This window comes from Girardinichthys multiradiatus, chromosome 7, assembly GCF_021462225.1.
Source record: "Girardinichthys multiradiatus isolate DD_20200921_A chromosome 7, DD_fGirMul_XY1, whole genome shotgun sequence".
NCBI classification, from domain to species: Eukaryota; Metazoa; Chordata; class Actinopteri; order Cyprinodontiformes; family Goodeidae; genus Girardinichthys; species Girardinichthys multiradiatus.
Window position 1 is genome coordinate 8193298 of NC_061800.1, and position 17779 is coordinate 8211076.

At 40.7% G+C, this 17779-nt stretch overlaps 1 protein-coding gene across 2 annotated transcripts in view; it reads right to left on the reverse strand.

Annotated features, from left to right (window-relative positions):
- frzb (frizzled related protein) overlaps positions 1–12401 on the reverse strand; it is a 34939-nt gene extending 22538 nt beyond the window's left edge. Inside the window, exon 1 of one of the 2 annotated variants that reach the window (XM_047371072.1) lies at positions 12048–12401. In XM_047371072.1, the coding sequence (XP_047227028.1) occupies positions 12048–12252 (205 nt within the window). In that variant the 5' untranslated portion in view covers positions 12253–12401. The remainder of the gene's footprint in view (positions 1–12047) is intronic. The other variant, XM_047371071.1, reaches the window with a different exon arrangement.
- Between the last annotated feature and the right edge of the window lie 5378 nt (positions 12402–17779).

The following is a 17779-nucleotide window of genomic DNA, read 5'->3' on the forward strand; positions in this document are numbered from 1 at the left end:
AAAGGTTCCAGTTTGGTCTCATCTGACCACATGAAATCCTCTCATGCCTACTCGGAATGATCTAAAGTGGCATAAGGGAACTTGAGACGGGCCTGGATATGCGCTGGCTTCAGTAGGGGGACCTGGCGCACGCTGCAGGATTTTAATCCATGCAGCGTATTGTGTTACCAATGGCAACCTTTGAGATTGTGGTCCCAGCTCTCTTTAGGTCATTCACCAGGTCCTCCGTGTAGTTCTGGGATGATCCCTCACCTTTCTCGTGATCATTGATACTTCACGAAGTGAGATCTTGCATGGAGTCATAGCCTGAGGGAGATCGATCGTGAGTTTCCACCATTTTCTCCATGTTCAAACAGGTAAAGAGTTCAAACGGGTGCTAATATTACTGGTATGGAGTGGAGAATAGAAGGGCTGCTTAAATATGATTTGACAGTTTGTTGGTGACAAAATACTTATTTCATAAAATAAAAAACAAATTGATTATTTAAATATCATACAATGTCATTGTCTGGATTTTTTTTTGCATTCTGTCTCTCACAGTTGAACTGTACCAACAATGAAATTACAGACCTCTCCATTCTTTGTAAGTGGGAAAATTAGCAAATTCAGCACTGTATCAAATACTAATTCTCCCCAATGTAAATGACATCAATTGAAGATGGCTTTTTGTATTTACTAGGGTTACCCTTGTCTGATATTAAAATGTGATGAACTGAAAAATTAAAGTGTCAAAAAAAAGCCAAAACGGATGAATTCTGAAATCCTTTTCCACAGCACTGTACAAACTGTTTTATACATCGTCAATAATGCATTTTTCCATCTCCTTTCCTTTGTGTTGCATGATAAACTTCAATCAAATCATACATATTTCTGACATACATCTTGTGATCCAATAGCTCATTTTTTTAAAACTTGACCAAATGTGGCAGGAATCATTGTACCAGGGCATGCTTGCCAAGAGAAGCTAATGCTAAAACAGCCAAGTGAAACAACAGTGGAGTACACATCAGTATTATTCATCTGAGTACCTGGTTTACTGTATACAGGTCCTTCTAAAAAAATTAGCATATTGTGATAAAGTTCATTATTTTCCATAATGTCATGATGAAAATTTAACATTCATATATTTTAGAGTCATTGCACATTAACTGAAATATTTCAGGTCTTTTATTGTCTTAATACGGATGATTTTGGCATACAGCTCATGAAAACCCAAAATTCCTATCTCACAAAATTAGCATATCATTAAAAGGGTCTCTAAATGAGCTATGAACCTAATCATCTGAATCAACGAGTTAACTCTTAACACCTGCAAAAGATTCCTGAGGCCTTTAAAACTCCCAGCCTGGTTCATCACTCAAAACCCCAATCATGGGTAAGACTGCCGACCTGACTGCTGTCCAGAAGGCCACTATTGACAGCCTCAAGCAAGAGGGTAAGACACAGAAAGAAATTTCTGAACGAATAGGCTGTTCCCAGAGTGCTGTATCAAGGCACCTCAGTGGGAAGTCTGTGGGAAGGAAAAAGTGTGGCAGAAAACGCTGCACAATGAGAAGAGGTGACCGGACCCTGAGGAAGATTGTGGAGAAGGGCCTATTCCAGACCTTGGGGGACCTGCGGAAGCAGTGGACTGAGTCTGGAGTAGAAACATCCAGAGCCACCGTGCCCAGGCGTGTGCAGGAAATGGGCTACAGGTGCCACATTCCCCAGGTCAAGCCACTTTTGAACCAGAAACAGCGGCAGAAGCGCCTGACCTGGGCTACAGAGAAGCAGCACTGGACTGTTGCTCAGTGGTCCAAAGTACTTTTTTCGGATGAAAGCAAATTCTGCATGTCATTCGGAAATCAAGGTGCCAGAGTCTGGAGGAAGACTGGGGAGAAGGAAATGCCAAAATGCCAGAAGTCCAGTGTCAAGTACCCACAGTCAGTGATGGTCTGGGGTGCCGTGTCAGCTGCTGGTGTTGGTCCACTGTGTTTTATCAAGGGCAGGGTCAATGCAGCTAGCTATCAGGAGATTTTGGAGCACTTCATGCTTCCATCTGCTGAAAAGCTTTATGGAGATGAAGATTTCATTTTTCAGCACGACCTGGCACCTGCTCACAGCGCCAAAACCACTGGTAAATGGTTTACTGACCATGGTATCACTGTGCTCAATTGGCCTGCCAACTCTCCTGACCTGAACCCCATAGAGAATCTGTGGGATATTGTGAAGAGAACGTTGAGAGACTCAAGACCCAACACTCTGGATGAGCTAAAGGCCGCTATCGAAGCATCCTGGGCCTCCATAAGACCTCAGCAGTGCCACAGGTTGATTGCCTCCATGCCACGCCGCATTGAAGCAGTCATTTCTGCAAAAGGATTCCCGACCAGATATTGAGTGCATAACTGTACATGATTATTTGAAGGTTGACGTTTTTTGTATTAAAAACACTTTTCTTTTATTGGTCAGATGAAATATGCTAATTTTGTGAGATAGGAATTTTGGGTTTTCATGAGCTGTATGCCAAAATCATCCGTATTAAGACAATAAAGGACCTGGAATATTTCAGTTAGTGTGCAATGAATCTAAAATATATGAATATTAAATTTTCATCATTACATTATAGAAAATAATGAACTTTATCAAAATATGCTAATTTTTTGAGAAGGACCTGTATTAAGCATCAGGTTATTATAGCTGCTATTTAGACAAAACATAGATTACATAGTAGTAAACCAAACTGAGCTTAACTGGAAAAAAAGTGTGGAAAGACAAAGAACCCTATCACCATAGAATGGACATGATATTATATTAACAACAGTCTGGTTATCACTTAACTTATAAAAGCAACCTTTCATAAGTCTTAGCATTTAAAGATTGTTGGTGTTCACCCAGCACAATGTTAGCCTAAAAACTGCTTAGCCTGGCTTGCTAATGCTAAAAAAGCATTATGAACATTTATTTCTTGTTTTTTATGTTTTGCAAAACCATTAACAGAAAAATGTCTTTCTGATTTACCTTTCCCAGTAAAAATGTTTGATAGAAGAAAGAAAAACCTTTTGCAATCGAAGTGATCTGCTGCCTGGTGCAGACTGCAAGAGCACCAGGCAGTGGATCAGTGATGATCCCTCCCTTCCTAATACATTGAACAGTTTTTTCTCTAGATTTGACATCCCTAGCAGCAGAGAAAATAATGCACCCGTTAAACTAGAGGAGCAATATCAGCCTCTAATTCTACAGCTCAACCAGGTGACTTCTTCTCTGAAGAAAATTAACCCCAACAAAGCCGCAGGACTTGACTAGGTGTCAAGGACTCTGAGGTCATGTGCTGATCAGCTGGCAGGGGTCGTTTTAGACATTTTCAATCTGTCCTTGCAGTTTTCCACTGTCCCTGTCTGCCTTAGTCCTCTATCATCGTGCCTGTACCAAAGAGATCTGCTGTGACTGACTTGAATGATTACCGCCCAGTCGCACTAACCCCAGTCATAATGAAATGCTTTGAGAGGATCATCCTGAAGCACATCAAGGACAGCCCTCCAGCAGGCCTGGACAAGCATCAGTTTGCCTATAGGAGGAACCAGTCCACAGAAGATGCGGTCTTCATTGCACTACATACAGCCCTGACACACCTGTAGCATCCTGACACTTATGTTAGGATGTTATTCGTCGACTTCGGTTAAGCATTTACTACCATCATCCCGGAGAAGCTGATAGTGAAGCTACATGACCTGGGACTTTCATCATCAATGTGTCTTTGGATCTGGGACTTTCTCACCAACCAACCTCAGGTGGTGAGAATAGGGAACCGAACATCATCCACTCTAGTCCTCAATACAGGCACACCACAGGGTTGTGTGCTTAGTCCAGCTCTTTTCACACTGTTCACCCATGACTGCGCAGCCATCCACTCCTCTAACAGGGTCCTAACGTTTGCTGATGATACTACCGTAGTGGGTCTGATAACGAACAATGATGAGACCTTCTACAGAGAGGAGATCCAGCACCTGTCCCAGTGGTGTTCATTGAACAACATGGTGCTCAACACCAGTAAGACCAAGGAGGTCATTGTGGATTATTGCACACACCTATTACCATTCAAGGGGAGATAGTGGAGCGTGTGGACAACATCAAATTTCTGGGTATCCACATCACCTCTGACCTGACCTGGTCACTGAACACCTCTTTTCTGACAAGGAAGGCCCGACAAAGACTCTTCTTCCTCAAGAAACTGAAAAGTGTTGGACTTTCTGCTCAGTTGCTCAAAAATTTCTATAGAGCTGTGATTGAGAGCATCCTCTGCCTCAGTATGACCATGTGGTACGGCAACTGCACAGTCCAGGACAGAAATGACTTGGCCCGAGTGATGAAAACTGCCCAGTGGATTGTGGGGGGTCAGTTACCAAACCTGGGCTCAATTTACACTGGCAGACTGCAAAGGAAGGCCAGTCGTATTGCTGCTGATCCTACCCACCCAGGATACAAATTGTTTGTATGACTGCCATCTGGGAAATGATACAGATTTATAAAGACTACAACCACTCGACTAAGGAACAGCTTTTTCTCAAGAGCTGTTAAATCCATCTGTCCAACTTCCATCTCCTACCCCCCTGCAGACACACTCGCACCAATTTGCAGCACCTTAAGGACAATTTGAGATTCAGCAACATATATAAGCATTATTATTTTATGTATTTATTTACTTATTACTGAGGGTAACAGCAATTTTGTTATGTTCTAGAAACATAATGACAAATAAAATCTTATCTTAAGGTTTAGCCTGATTTCTACAAAATTTGGCATGAAAATAGGTAAAAAGAATTGTGACCAAGACCAGGGGTTCCTAAACATTTCAGCCTGTGACCCCCAAAATAACAGTACCAGAGACTGGCGACCCTCTGTTGTAGCACTGGTGACCCCCTAAAAATACATAATTTTTTCACTCAATATTTATTCGTTTAACAAAAAAAATAGTTTCATAATTTAATGTTATATTTAATTATTTAATAATGTATTAAATAAATAAATGGTAAATAGCCTACACTTGTATAGCACTTTATCAAGTCCCCAGACACCCCAAAGCTCTTTACAATACATATCAGTCATCTACCCATTCATACGCACATTCACACACTGGCAGTGGTAGGCTACAGTGTAACCACAGCTGCCCTAGGGCAGACTGACAGAAGTGAAGCTGCCATGCACAGGTGCCACCGAGCCCTCTGACCACCATCAGCAGGCAAGAAGGGTGAAGTGTCTTGCCCAAGGACACGACTGAGACAGACACAGAAAGCGGGGATTCAAACCAGCAACCCACAGTTACAGGATGAACCTCTACCACTGCTGACATCGTCACCCCAATAAATGGTACAATTAAATTATTTAACAGAACATTTAATGGTAGATTTATTTCATGGTACATTTATTTATTTTGCCCCTTGTAGCCCTCCATACCCCTCAGGTGTCACATGACAATGATTCTGCAAATCATCTTGCACCCCCCACTTGGTGTCTTGTGACCCCCCCAGGGTGTCCCAACATCCATATTGGGAACCCCTGGTTTAGATGACAATTTTCTAAGTAACAAAATAAGCTAAGTCTATAAAAATTATGCTGCCATTACTAGTGAGAGAAAAGCAGTTCCCTACAACAGAAATTATTTAAATTGAACAACCTGATAACTCCGCAGATATACATTACTTTTACTTTTACTCCTGTACTTTTTGCAGGTTGAACACAGTTTACTTCATTGTAACGACAGCTCATATAAAACCTTAAAACCATTGAAATTCTGGCTTTTTAAAATACAGTTTCACTAATTAAGACTTACATGAATTCACAGAAATTCATCTGAATGTTTAATCCACACTTGAAGAAAATAAAGCACTGAAATAATTTGGGATGGTTTTGAAACAGGACTTGCTATGAAGAAAGTAAAAAGGTTGATTTTCAGATTGCAAATGACCAATTATTATTGGAAATGAACTCAGTTTTCACTCTGGTGCTACTTGACAGTCTGTGGGAATAAAAGCAACTCAACAAAATCTCCACGAACCTAATATGAAGACAAAACTGGAATTTTATTGATCATTGGAATACCTAATGGCTGTTCCTCCCTGCAGCTGGTAGACCAGCATGGAGGGAACTTACTTTTTCAGGCTGAGCCCATCTGAACCATAAGGGCCAAGGTTAGATCACCAGGCGCCCTCTGGCAAGCTCCCTCTGGCCACTCAGGCTTTGCTTCAAGAGAGTTCTTATTTATCTGGTCAACATTTTCCTCTCACTGTGGTCATCAAGATCGCAGAATCACTTAGTTTGACCCCTCCCCTGAGGATGTTTTGCAATGGCAAATACTACCAGGAGCCCAAGCCCAGGGCAATATAACATTCAGGATCATGGGGAGGAGTTTACGTATCTTGGCGTCTTGATAGTAGCATGTTGCTGAATAGGAAAAACAGAGTTCTTATCTGCAGTGACATTTGCTCTGCTTCTGTCACGATCAAGAACAATCTGAGCCAAAAAAAAAACTATGCTCTCAATTTACCAGTCCAAAAACGGTCTGATCTTCACCCATAGTCACGGGATTTGGGTCATCACCAATAGAGTGAGATCCTGCATAGAACTTGAAATGAGTTTCCTTTATTTCAGGGGTGGAGCTTGGAGTAGAACCGCTTTCCCTCCACATCAAAAGGATGTGGAGGTGGTCTCCTACTGTGAACCTCCCTTTGGATGTTTTCCAAGCACCACTAAAAATCACTGGAGGAAATGTGTATTCTTTCTGACCTGGGAACGCCCTGGGATCCCCAGAATGAGTAGGAGGGTTGCCGGGGAGAGGGGTGTCTGGGTTTCTCTCTTAGACCGGTAACCTTGATGGCTCGATTTCAGACTAGTTGATCTCAATGGATGGATTTTAGCAAGGTACAAGATCAAGAATATATAGCAACCTCCCTTCCTCTCCCGTGAGGCTCCTACATCTGTTAAACTCTGTGTGAAAACATTTAAAAGGATGCTTATTCAGTCTCAGCTCAGTTCATTTGAACTTGAGTTGTTGGTTTTTCCCCTCAGCAGGAAGGACTTCTCTTACATCACAGCAGTACTTTGCATTCAGGAACCACTGGCTGACCACACATTTAAGGTGCAGCAGAACGGGCCATCCTGCTGCATCCTTTAAACAAGACAAAACCGGAGAATGTTTAAAACTGTGTGGAGGAGAAATCAGTCGTTTTATTGTAAGAGCATGCCTGAGGTTTGGCTGTGCAGCCTCACAATAAAGTCACAGAAAGATTTTGAACTTCTAACCTGGAGCTGCTTCCTAAATGTAGGAACACGGGTTTTTTAATTGGACATTTTTATGGTTATAGCGTTCTCACTTTCAGCATTCACTCCTCTGACCACAGCTGCGATCCAAGTTCAGTGAATCCCCAAATGTTTACGTTTGTAAATCAAGAAACTTTCTGGATGTTCACAAGGGTGACTAGCATGCCTTAAAATTTCTCCTGTCCTTTTAAAGGATACTCAGAATGCAGAGTTATGCAAAAGTATTCATCCCACTTGAACATTTTTACATTTTCTCACATTCAAAACACAAACTTCCATGGATTTTATTAAGATTTTACCTGATTGACAAACACATAAAGAAACACACTGTAAAGTCGGACAAAAACAATGGTTTTGAAATTTTTTCACATATAAAAATCTGAAAAGTATGGTGTGCATCTACATTCCTTGCCCTTGAGTTAACACTTTATAGAATCACCTTTTACTGAAACTACAGCTGCAGGTTATTTGGGGCATGTCTCTCCCAGGTTCGAAAGATGGTGGCATCTTTAAGATTGTTGCCCTGCTGGTAGACGAACCTCCAACTCAGTCTCAAGTATTTTACAGCTTTCACCAAGTTTTACTCTGTACTTAGCTCCATCGATCGGGCTTTCAACTCTGACCAGCTTATTTGTCCCCGTTGAATAAAATAATCCCCACAGCATGATACTACCACCATCAAACCAAAGTTTCACTGTGGGCATGGTGTGTTGAGTGTAGTTTTCTGCGAAAAACAATGTTCTGCATATAGTCCAAACAGTTGAATTCTAGTCTCATCGAACCAGGGCTCCTCTATCCACGGTTAGGTCCTCAATTCTTCCTTTCAACAATGTCTTACGTTTTGTTATTCTTCCATAAAGGTCGAAATTGTGGGGTGCATGACTGACCGTGCTGTCAACACATTTTACCACCTGAGCTGTGGATCTCTGCAGCTCCTCCAGGGTTAACATGGGCCTCCTGGCTGCTTCCCATATTAATGTTTTCCTTACTCAGGTTTAGGGTTGGGTTAGTTTTAAAAGGTGAAAACTTTACTACAAGAACAAACGGAAGCTGCATAGTTCAGTACAGCAGTAAGGTCCCTAGAGTTGGTCCAAGAAATGTAGATTTGGGTCACATTAAGTGAAACTGTGATTGATTTTAGGCAACTGCACCAAACCTGGGTCAACGCTGTCATCCACATCCCAGACAGCAGCTGAGGTACAGCAAAGGTTTCTGTTCACTTTAAATGTAAATATCCAGGCAAATGATAATTCCTCCAGTAGCTTCTGGAAGGAATTGAAAAGCATTTTCTAAAGTCATTGAAATTTCTTTTTTAATCTAAACCATAAATATTGACTAATTAAAAATCCTTATCCTCAAGAAGTATTTGGTGTACGCAGAGGCTGGGAAGAACATGCAAGGCTTTACTAAAGTTAGATGGATTTATCCAATAAGCAGCAAGGATAACTGAACAATATTTCCTGGCAGCTCATCCAATAGCTGCTAGATCATCAGATGTTCCAATCTAGTTGGATATGCAAAAGCAACAGAAGACAGACATGAGCTAACACAACAAACACTACATTTCTCAGCAGCAAACTAAAGGCTACAGTTTCCTGGTCAAATTAGGTCTCATATTAAAAGGCTCTCCAAGTTGTTGCAGAGAGAAGAAAGTAATATTTGCCTTCCTTCTTGAGATATGTCTTGATAAGCAGCATAAAAATAAATACAAAAACAAAAAATGTCTCATATTGTCAAATATCTTTAGTTTACAGACTTGGCTGGCGTGTGTACAGAACGTGCAGATCTACAGTTCTGCTCTATCAGCTAAAATGATTCAGAATGAAAGGTTTGATTACAGCTGGAAAATCTTCATATTCCAGTTCTAGTCCCCCAGGCTAAAAGGGATGAGGCTAGTAGCTCCAGTTTTCCCAATGTAAAAATGGAAACAGTACAGTTTTTAAAAACAGTAAATTGTAAGTAAAATTGATTTGTTGCCCCAGAATTCTATAAATACTTTTGCAATAAAGTGTAGGAACACCTACTACTGAATGTTCCTTTTCCCAATTTTGATCACCACATAATTAATTCCACCCACCTCTATTACATTATAAAAGGCATGCAGAGATCAACCAAAATCAGGACCATCTCCATGGTTGCAAACTTTGGTTTGGCTCAAGTGTGACTAAACAGGCTGATCCTGCGTGAAAATAAAACCAGTCCAGCTTAGCAGCAAAGAGCACAAAGAACCAGAAGGGAGCCACATAATTTATTTCTGTGGGATTCATGAAATGGCTTTGGTGCTTAGCACTGTGCATGCATAGCTTTCCCTGCATACTCCGAGCATTACTGCATGTGTGCATGGTTGTGTGTCTGACTTATCAGCACTGGCCCTGCAACCAGGGTGTATCCCACCTCAAGCATTTACTGCTGGAAGAGTCTTCAGCGCTCCCCACCACAATCAGCATCACTGTCAGTTATCTTGAGACCTTTGACCTAAGAGCATTAATCAGAGAAGCAGCCAAGAGATTCTTGGGAACTCTGGAGGAGCTACAGAGAAGATGGTGAAACATGGTGGTGAAACATGGTGGTGGTAGCATCATGGTGGTAGATGTTTTTCTTCAACAGGGACTGGGAAGCTGCAAGAGGATTATATGAATATAAACTAAACTAAATACTGGACATACACCTTCCAGTAGGACAACAATCCTAAACAGACCGCCAGGGCTGCAAGTCATGTTTAGATCAAAGCACTTCCATGTGTTAAAATGGTCCAGTCACAGTCCAGATCTTTATCCTGTTGACGATCGGTGGCGAGACTTGAAACCTGATTCAGTATTGGTTCAGTATCCAACTGAACCTGGGCAAACATTTCAGTTACTGGGTCAACAAAGTGTTGAGTCAGGATGGCTAAATACAAAAACACATCCCTCTTTTCTGTCATATAAAATTCCAATAAAAATACACTGACATTTGTGTTTGTAGGAAGACAAAATGTGTGATTATACTTGATATTCCACTGTTGTATCATTTTGTCTTTGGATATCAAGATAGGGAGCAGCATTATTTAACCCTTAGATTATGCACAGATCTGCATGCTGTTTAATATTATTTGCAGTCCCCTTCTAAAAGAAGCAGTAAGAAGGATATTTGTGGTCAGGTCAATGAGTTGAAATGTCTTTCCTGAGAAACGGCCTAAACCAGGGATGTCAAACTCCAGCCCTGAAGGGCTGCTGTCCTGCAAATTTTAGATGTTCAAGTTGTCTAGAGTCCTGCTAATGACAGAATTATTTGATGCAAGTGTGTTGAAGCAGACACATCTAAACTTTGCAGGACAGCAGCCCTTGATGACTGGAGTTTTACACCTGTGCTCTCCTCCTTCCCAATAATTAAACTATTCTCTCATACTATTTGTTTCCAGGTAATATTTAATAAATAAGTTAAATATGAGATTAAAAGCTAGAATTAAAGTTACTTTTTCATTAAAGATTAAAGCCCCAATTACTTGTAATCAGTTCAGCTACTATAGAAATGTCTATATTATACTGGGTCAAAACTGGATAAGATATTTTTGCATATAAATATTTTTGTATGCTGCACAACAAGAAAAAAAATATTTAAGCTACTAAAAATGAGATCAACTAGGTATCTAACTAGAGGTTTATTTAACTAGATTGGAAATTTAAGTTATTGTCAGTTGTTTAATGAACTTCAAAAGTTGCACTCTGGTGTGAAAATAGGGAAAGAGGCCAACAGAATTCCTAATGATAGCCGACTCAAGCAAGGTGCTTTGGAGTTTCCAACATGAATACATCAATGTCAGAAAAAGTAAATCACCTGCAAATTGTCCGACATGGACAGAACCTTTTTGCTAAGCAAATATGTGACCTACTCAACTAACCTACTCAGTCTTCAGAAAATTCAAGGACCCTGACTGATGTATTGACGATTCTTTTAGGAGGTAACTTTAGAGGTTCATCATTTATATTTTATTGAATTTATGATTAAGAACATACTTGTTTTCACCAAAAAAGAACATTTGCAAACAGACAAGGTGGACAGCGACGCTTTTAATTGCAGTGTTGAACTAGAGCTGCACTAAAGTCACAACTGGCATAAAAATTTCAATGTGTGGAATATTGCAATCAACACAGACCTCTGGAATGCTGTTGTTGATAGGCATGGGTATTTTGGTTGCTATGCATTCGAACTCTGCATGAAAATAATCTAATTTTAAATTACTTTTGAAAAAAAGACAAGTAGGCTAGTCATAGGTTAAAAATCCCTAATATTTAAAACTTGATACCAGTTTAATTTTTTTAAGGATTTTTTAGTCTGTGCTGATCTTTCATTTTTTGTGGCAGTAAAGATTTGGTTTTGTGTTTTGTCTAAGATTATGTTTTTGAATACTAAATATTGATGGGCCTAGCACAGAACCTTGAGGGACAGCGTTTTTCACTGGCAATATCTGAGCCCACCCTGGGTTCTGTCATAGAAATAATGTGGGAACCACCCAACTGCTTGCTGAGGAAAAAACAATAACTGAAAGACGTTTGATTAAACTTTTATGACCAACAGGATCAAACTCTGATTTCATTTTCTTATAACCAAATAAAGGAACTTATGACGAGTGGCAGGAGAACCTTTGCATAAAGACCTAAAAAAGTTGATTTTTCCAGATAGATAATGTCTATTTCATAGTTAATTGACGAACTCATCAGTCTATTGAAGAATCATTTAGGAGTTTTATTAGCGCACAGGGGGCAGGAACTCACCCAGCAGCCCCTCGAACTGCTCGATGGCCAGCACTGCGTTGTCCTGCGTGCTGTGGTGGAGGTGGTTCGGCATCTTGGTCATGTTCCACGGGATGGACCGGCACAACGGGATCCGGACCGGTTCGCAGGCAGCCGCCCTGACAGGAGGCGGCCACAAGGCGCAAGACACGGCCAGCAGAGACACGCAGAGTCCCGGGGAGAGCATGACTGAGTGCGACGATGGGAGCTCTGGCTCAAGGGGAAAAAGTTGGATTCAAATCAGGACGGGGTTTGACCTGCCGCTGCTCTCTGCTCCTGCAGCCAGATCAAGGGTGGAGCTGCTTTCTTATGCAGACTCTCACCTCCTCCCCTTGCTTTTCCTCAGGCCCTCCTCCTCTTCCATGCTCACCTCTCCTCCTCCTCTCTCCCCTTATCCCTTGCACTAAAGACAGATTCCTTTTTGATGAAAAGTCAACATTGCTTAAGCCCCTGAGAGCTCCTCGTTGCTTGTACCATTAGAGGAATAAGTGTGGAGCGCTCACTTCATTTTCTTGTCACTAAACTTGAAATAATCCACTGCCTCATATATTTAATGTTAATGTTGATACATTTATTAATCTACTGGCAGTCTTATTTTGGTAATTGTTCACAGTATCATTGGATAAAAAGTTAGGGCATTTATGAAGTAGGCCCATACAGAATTAGCAAACACCAGAAGTACCTTTTTGTTGTGAACTACATGAAGAGGTGCCCATCACCCATACGGAAAGAATTTCTCCCAACAGATTTCTTATGGAGGTTTTTTTTTTTTCAATTTTTGCCACACTTAAAAGTTTCAGATTGTCACACATGTTATTATATTAGACAAAGATAACATGAGTTAAAAAAAAAAAGTAGGATTTCATTAGCTACAGGAAAAAAACTGCTGTCTAAACCAACCAGTCCCCATGTGGAATAAATTTGTCCCTCTAAATTGTGATTTAACTATTATAAACCAAATGTTTTGGTTCAATTTCATTAGCTACACACAGGTTTGGTTATTGCCACACCTGTAGAATCAAATAATGACTTAAATAGAGTCTGGAAAGAGTTAAAAAGCCATTTTGGGACTTAGGTGGACAACAATGGGAGCCGTAAACCGCTAAAGAAGAAAAAAAATAGAACAATGGCGAACGTTTCCGGGAGTTCCACCAAACTTATTGCATCAACAACTCATGCAGGAGATCACAAAGCAGTCAAGAACATCATCTAAAGCACTGCAGATCTCTCTTGCCTCAATGAAGGTCAGTGTTCAAGATGCAACAATGAGAAAGAGACAGGGCAAAAATGGCATCTAGAGACATTTTCAAGGTGTAAATCTCTGCTGACCAAAAATAACACAAAGGCTTGTCTCACATTTCCAAAAACTATATATTAATGATTCCCAAGACTTCTGGATGTTAGATGAAAGTATATTTTTGTAGTAAGGTGTGCTTTAGAGGTAAATAATAACTAGTTACAGTAAATCAGCTGCATTCACTTGAGTTACTTTTTGAAATACAGGACATGAAGAGTCAACGGAGCTAAGGAGATTAGAACCCATGGAGTAACTCAGGAGATGGGAACCCTCAGGGGAACCCCCCGAAGGAGCCCTGGAGAACAGCAGGGGATTGCGGGATCGCTCGGTGTGACACTCGGAGGAACCCTGGGGTGTGGCGGTGGAACCTTCGGAGGAGCTCTGGAGAGCGGCGCTGGGGACGCTGGAGCCCTCAGTGGAAACCTGAAACGGGAACATAGAGTCAAAAAAGGCTGAACATGAGGTGCAGATGGCAATGAGGATGATGCTGAGGCTGAAGGCTACACAGTGAAAATCTCTGATGGTGCTACAGCTACGGGAGCTGCAGTAACTGCTCATGAGGACGAGGAAGTGGGAACCACTGCAGCAGCAAGCTCAGACGAGGACGTGAGAACCGCTGTATGCTTTGGACTGCTGCTTGGCGCTGAAGCAGCAGCAGGTATTGCAGAGGACTGAGTTCAGTAGCGTGTAAGAGACAAGGAGCGAGCTCTGTGGCTCTCAGGTAAGCGAAATAGTGGACCCACTTGACTGCTATGGGCTGCTGGAAGGTGTTGCAGAGGCTGCGGGTGACGCCTGAGAAGGAGAGAGGAAGTTGACCAGAACCTCCGGAGCAGGAGTGGAGGCCTTGTGGCGATGGCGTTGACGTCTGAGGCAGGAGGATGAAGTAGTGACGGGCAAGGTGGAAACGTTGGTCAGATACTCTGGGACAGGAGATGAGGCGTCAGCCGGCAGGTGGTTGATTAGAAACAGGGTACAGCTGTAACGGACGGTAAGAAGTAGAACTGAAGAAATGAGAGAAATGGCTGACAGAACAAACCGGGAACAGGGGAGCAGAATATAAATACATATAAAATACCAAAATACAGCAAAATACAAAACCAATTAACCAAAGATTGTGACCTGGGTTACTTCTCTGCTTCATGACCTGAAAACCCTAACCTAACTGTAACCCTAATTTATTGAACCATGAATTCTGCTGTTTTTGCCCTGCAGAAATTCATGAATGTCCAGCGATGTTCTTATGCTCAAGTGCACTTGGGTTATGTAGCAGAACAATGATCCAAAGTCTATCAGCAAATCCACCACTGACTGGCTCAAAAAAAAAAAAATCTAAAAGCCTAGTAAAAGTCTGTCCAATCGAGATTCATTGGCATGACTTTAAACAGACCATTCATGCACAAAACCTTCAAATGTGGCTCAATTAAAGCAATTCTGCAGAGAAGAGTGGGTCACAATTCTTCCACAGTTAAAAGAATGATCTGTTTTTATCACACTCACCTGAGGGGAATTGTTGCTGCTGATAGCTATAACCTGTTATTAGGCTTAGGGGTCAGTTTTCTTTTTTACATTGGGCCAGGTTGGATTGAATAGCTGTTTTTTTCTTTAGAAATTAACCAACCATGCAAACTGTGTTGTGTATTTATATCTGATATGAAAGTTTAACAATCTGGAACATTTAAGTGTGACAATAAAGCACAAACAAAAGAAAACTGTAATGGGTAAAAATGTTTTCGCTGCACTGTACAGTCTAAATAAAATATAAACATAAAGAGACAGTAAAAAAATGTTTTTGTAAAATTAAATACACATTTAGAGAGCTGCTATGACATAAGATGTTAGCTGTGTTTTACATGAATTGTTCCAAAATTGTTTTAGAATGCATCAAAAAGAGAAGCTGTGGTTCCTCTTTTTTAACCAATAACTTGAACTTGTAGATGATGCATCTTAGTTCTGCAGCTACAGCATCATCAGACATATTGGTCTCATCCAACAACCTCACTGCACTTCTCTGACCTGGAAACAAAAGCAGAAAACAGAGCTAACGCTAGTTGCAGAAGTCAAACCTGGAGTTTAGGGTTAGACTAACCTGATATTTTAAAAATTGTTTCATTAAAAATATTATTTAAATATTGTCTCATTCTAGTCCTCATAAACCTAATATCTCTTTTAACCTGATCTCATTTAATGAGCTGAATCTGTCATTACACACTGACTATTTTACAAATCATTAAAGTCCCATCATGTTTGCATTTGAAACATAGTTTTTAATTATGGGACATCAACCCAAGTGGTTCTTTGGCTCATTACAGTGGTACTCAGAAGACATTTTTGGGAAGAATTATTCTTAAAGCAAATACAAATGTATGAACTGTTATGTAGTGGATGAAATTGAACCACACACAACTGCTGGTGGTTATTTATGTTTTATTTAATCTACTTCGGAATCTTGTATCTGGAAATGAAAAATGTGTTAAATGAAATAAGAAAACTAAGTTAGAACTTAATAAAACAAAAGAGGCAAAAAGACAATTCCAAATACAGAAATTGTGGTTAGAGAACTTTGATTACAGTAATAATTCTAGCAAACATCTTGCAAGTGAATTGAAAAAAAAAAAGGTAACAATTTCAACAAATACTGACAATAACAGCATACCAACTAATGATCCAAAAGAAATTAATACAATTTTCAGAAATCTTTACAAAAATCTATATTGAAATGATACTGATCCTTCTCACTCAGACATCTTTAAATTTTTTAAATGAAGCTATTCTTCCTAAATTAAATGAGCAACAAAAAAAAAAGGTTCTGGTGTTACCTTTAGCGGTAAATGGACTCCATGTAGCAGTTAAATGTTTTACCTAATGGCAAAGCCCCAGGACCAGATGGCTTCCCTGCAGAAGAGTTCTGGTCACTGTTGACCCCCACCTTCCAACAGGTGGTCACAGAAATGCAGCACTTAAAATAACCTGCAAGATGTTGGCCACAAGGCTTGAAAAGATAACCCCTCATACTATATTTCATGACCAGGCTGGGTCTGTTCAAAATTGGTAGGCAATAAATAATATAAGAAGACATCAATCTAATAGACTACAACATTCAAAATAAAAGTGGTTTAACTGTTTCATTTGATTCAGAGAAGGTTTTTGACAAGGTTAATTTGTAAAGGTCTATTCGCTGGCTCACCTAATGCTTGTGTCAAAACAAATGAGTGAATTTGTTTTGACACAGAAGAAAGACTGTGACTCCGATGATAGACTTAGCAGACGACCCATACCATTAGGGACGTTTTTCCCAAGTCTGAAACAATTTGGATAACATTTTGTTGAGTTTTCGTTTTACCGTAAGATACTTTAAAAGGGGCTACACTGTGGGACAGTTGGTAGCACTGTTGCCATGCAGCAAGCAGATCCCGGGTCTGACACCTGGCAGGGGCGGATCTACAGGGGGGCAACTGTCCTCCTGCTTTTATGTCCTTAAAATACTTGTAATTACTAACCGCTTGTTTGTCCAAAAGCCTCCTACAGCCTTCAAATAAACATTAATTTACCAAAAATATACAATTGTAGATATAATCTGAGGCCCCTGAAAAACATAATTACAGCCCTGCATCAAATACTGTCTGCGGCTGCACCTGCGTGTGTCTCAGGCACCTTAACGAGGGAGTCTGTCCGCAGCCCAGCAGAGTGGAACAACTGAGCTGTCCAAGTTTCTGAAGTTAAAGTCAGTTTATAAATGTAGTCAATTTATGTTATAATTTTATATTATAATAAAAGCAAATCCTATAACGCAGAATGCAGGGAAAACTGTATTAGATCATTCTAATTGTCACTATATATTTTTTAAATGAATGAACTTCAATGAAGAGTTCCGGCATCGCCACCCTACCTAGAACTTTTGCACCTCCTTTGCCCCGGCATGTAAAATTTTCAAGATCCGCCACTGATTCCCGGCCTGGGACTTTCTGCATGGAGTTTGCATGTTCTCCACGTGTTCTCTCCAGGTACTCCGGCTTCCTTCCCAAAAACATGACTTTTAGGTTAATTGGTCTCACTTAATTGCCCTTAGGTGTGCATGGTTGTTGGTCCTGTGTGTCTCTGTGTTGCTTGTGATGGACTGGTGACCTGTCCAGGGTGTATCCTGCCTCTCTAGACCGCTGGAGAGAAGGCACCAGCTCCACCGTGACCCTAAACGGAAGAAGCAGGTATAGAAAATGGATGGATGAAGGGATTATTTAAAGGTTCAACTAAGAGTCAGGAAGGTGTAGCTTTTGTAGTAAACCCAAATGCAGACAGGAGCAGATCGGTGAAATGAAAAGGTTTTAATTAAAAAAAAAACAGAAAACTTACAGCTAGGCATGAGGTGGGCAAAAACATGGAACAGAGGCAAAAATCCAGGCATGAGCAAGAGTAGACATGG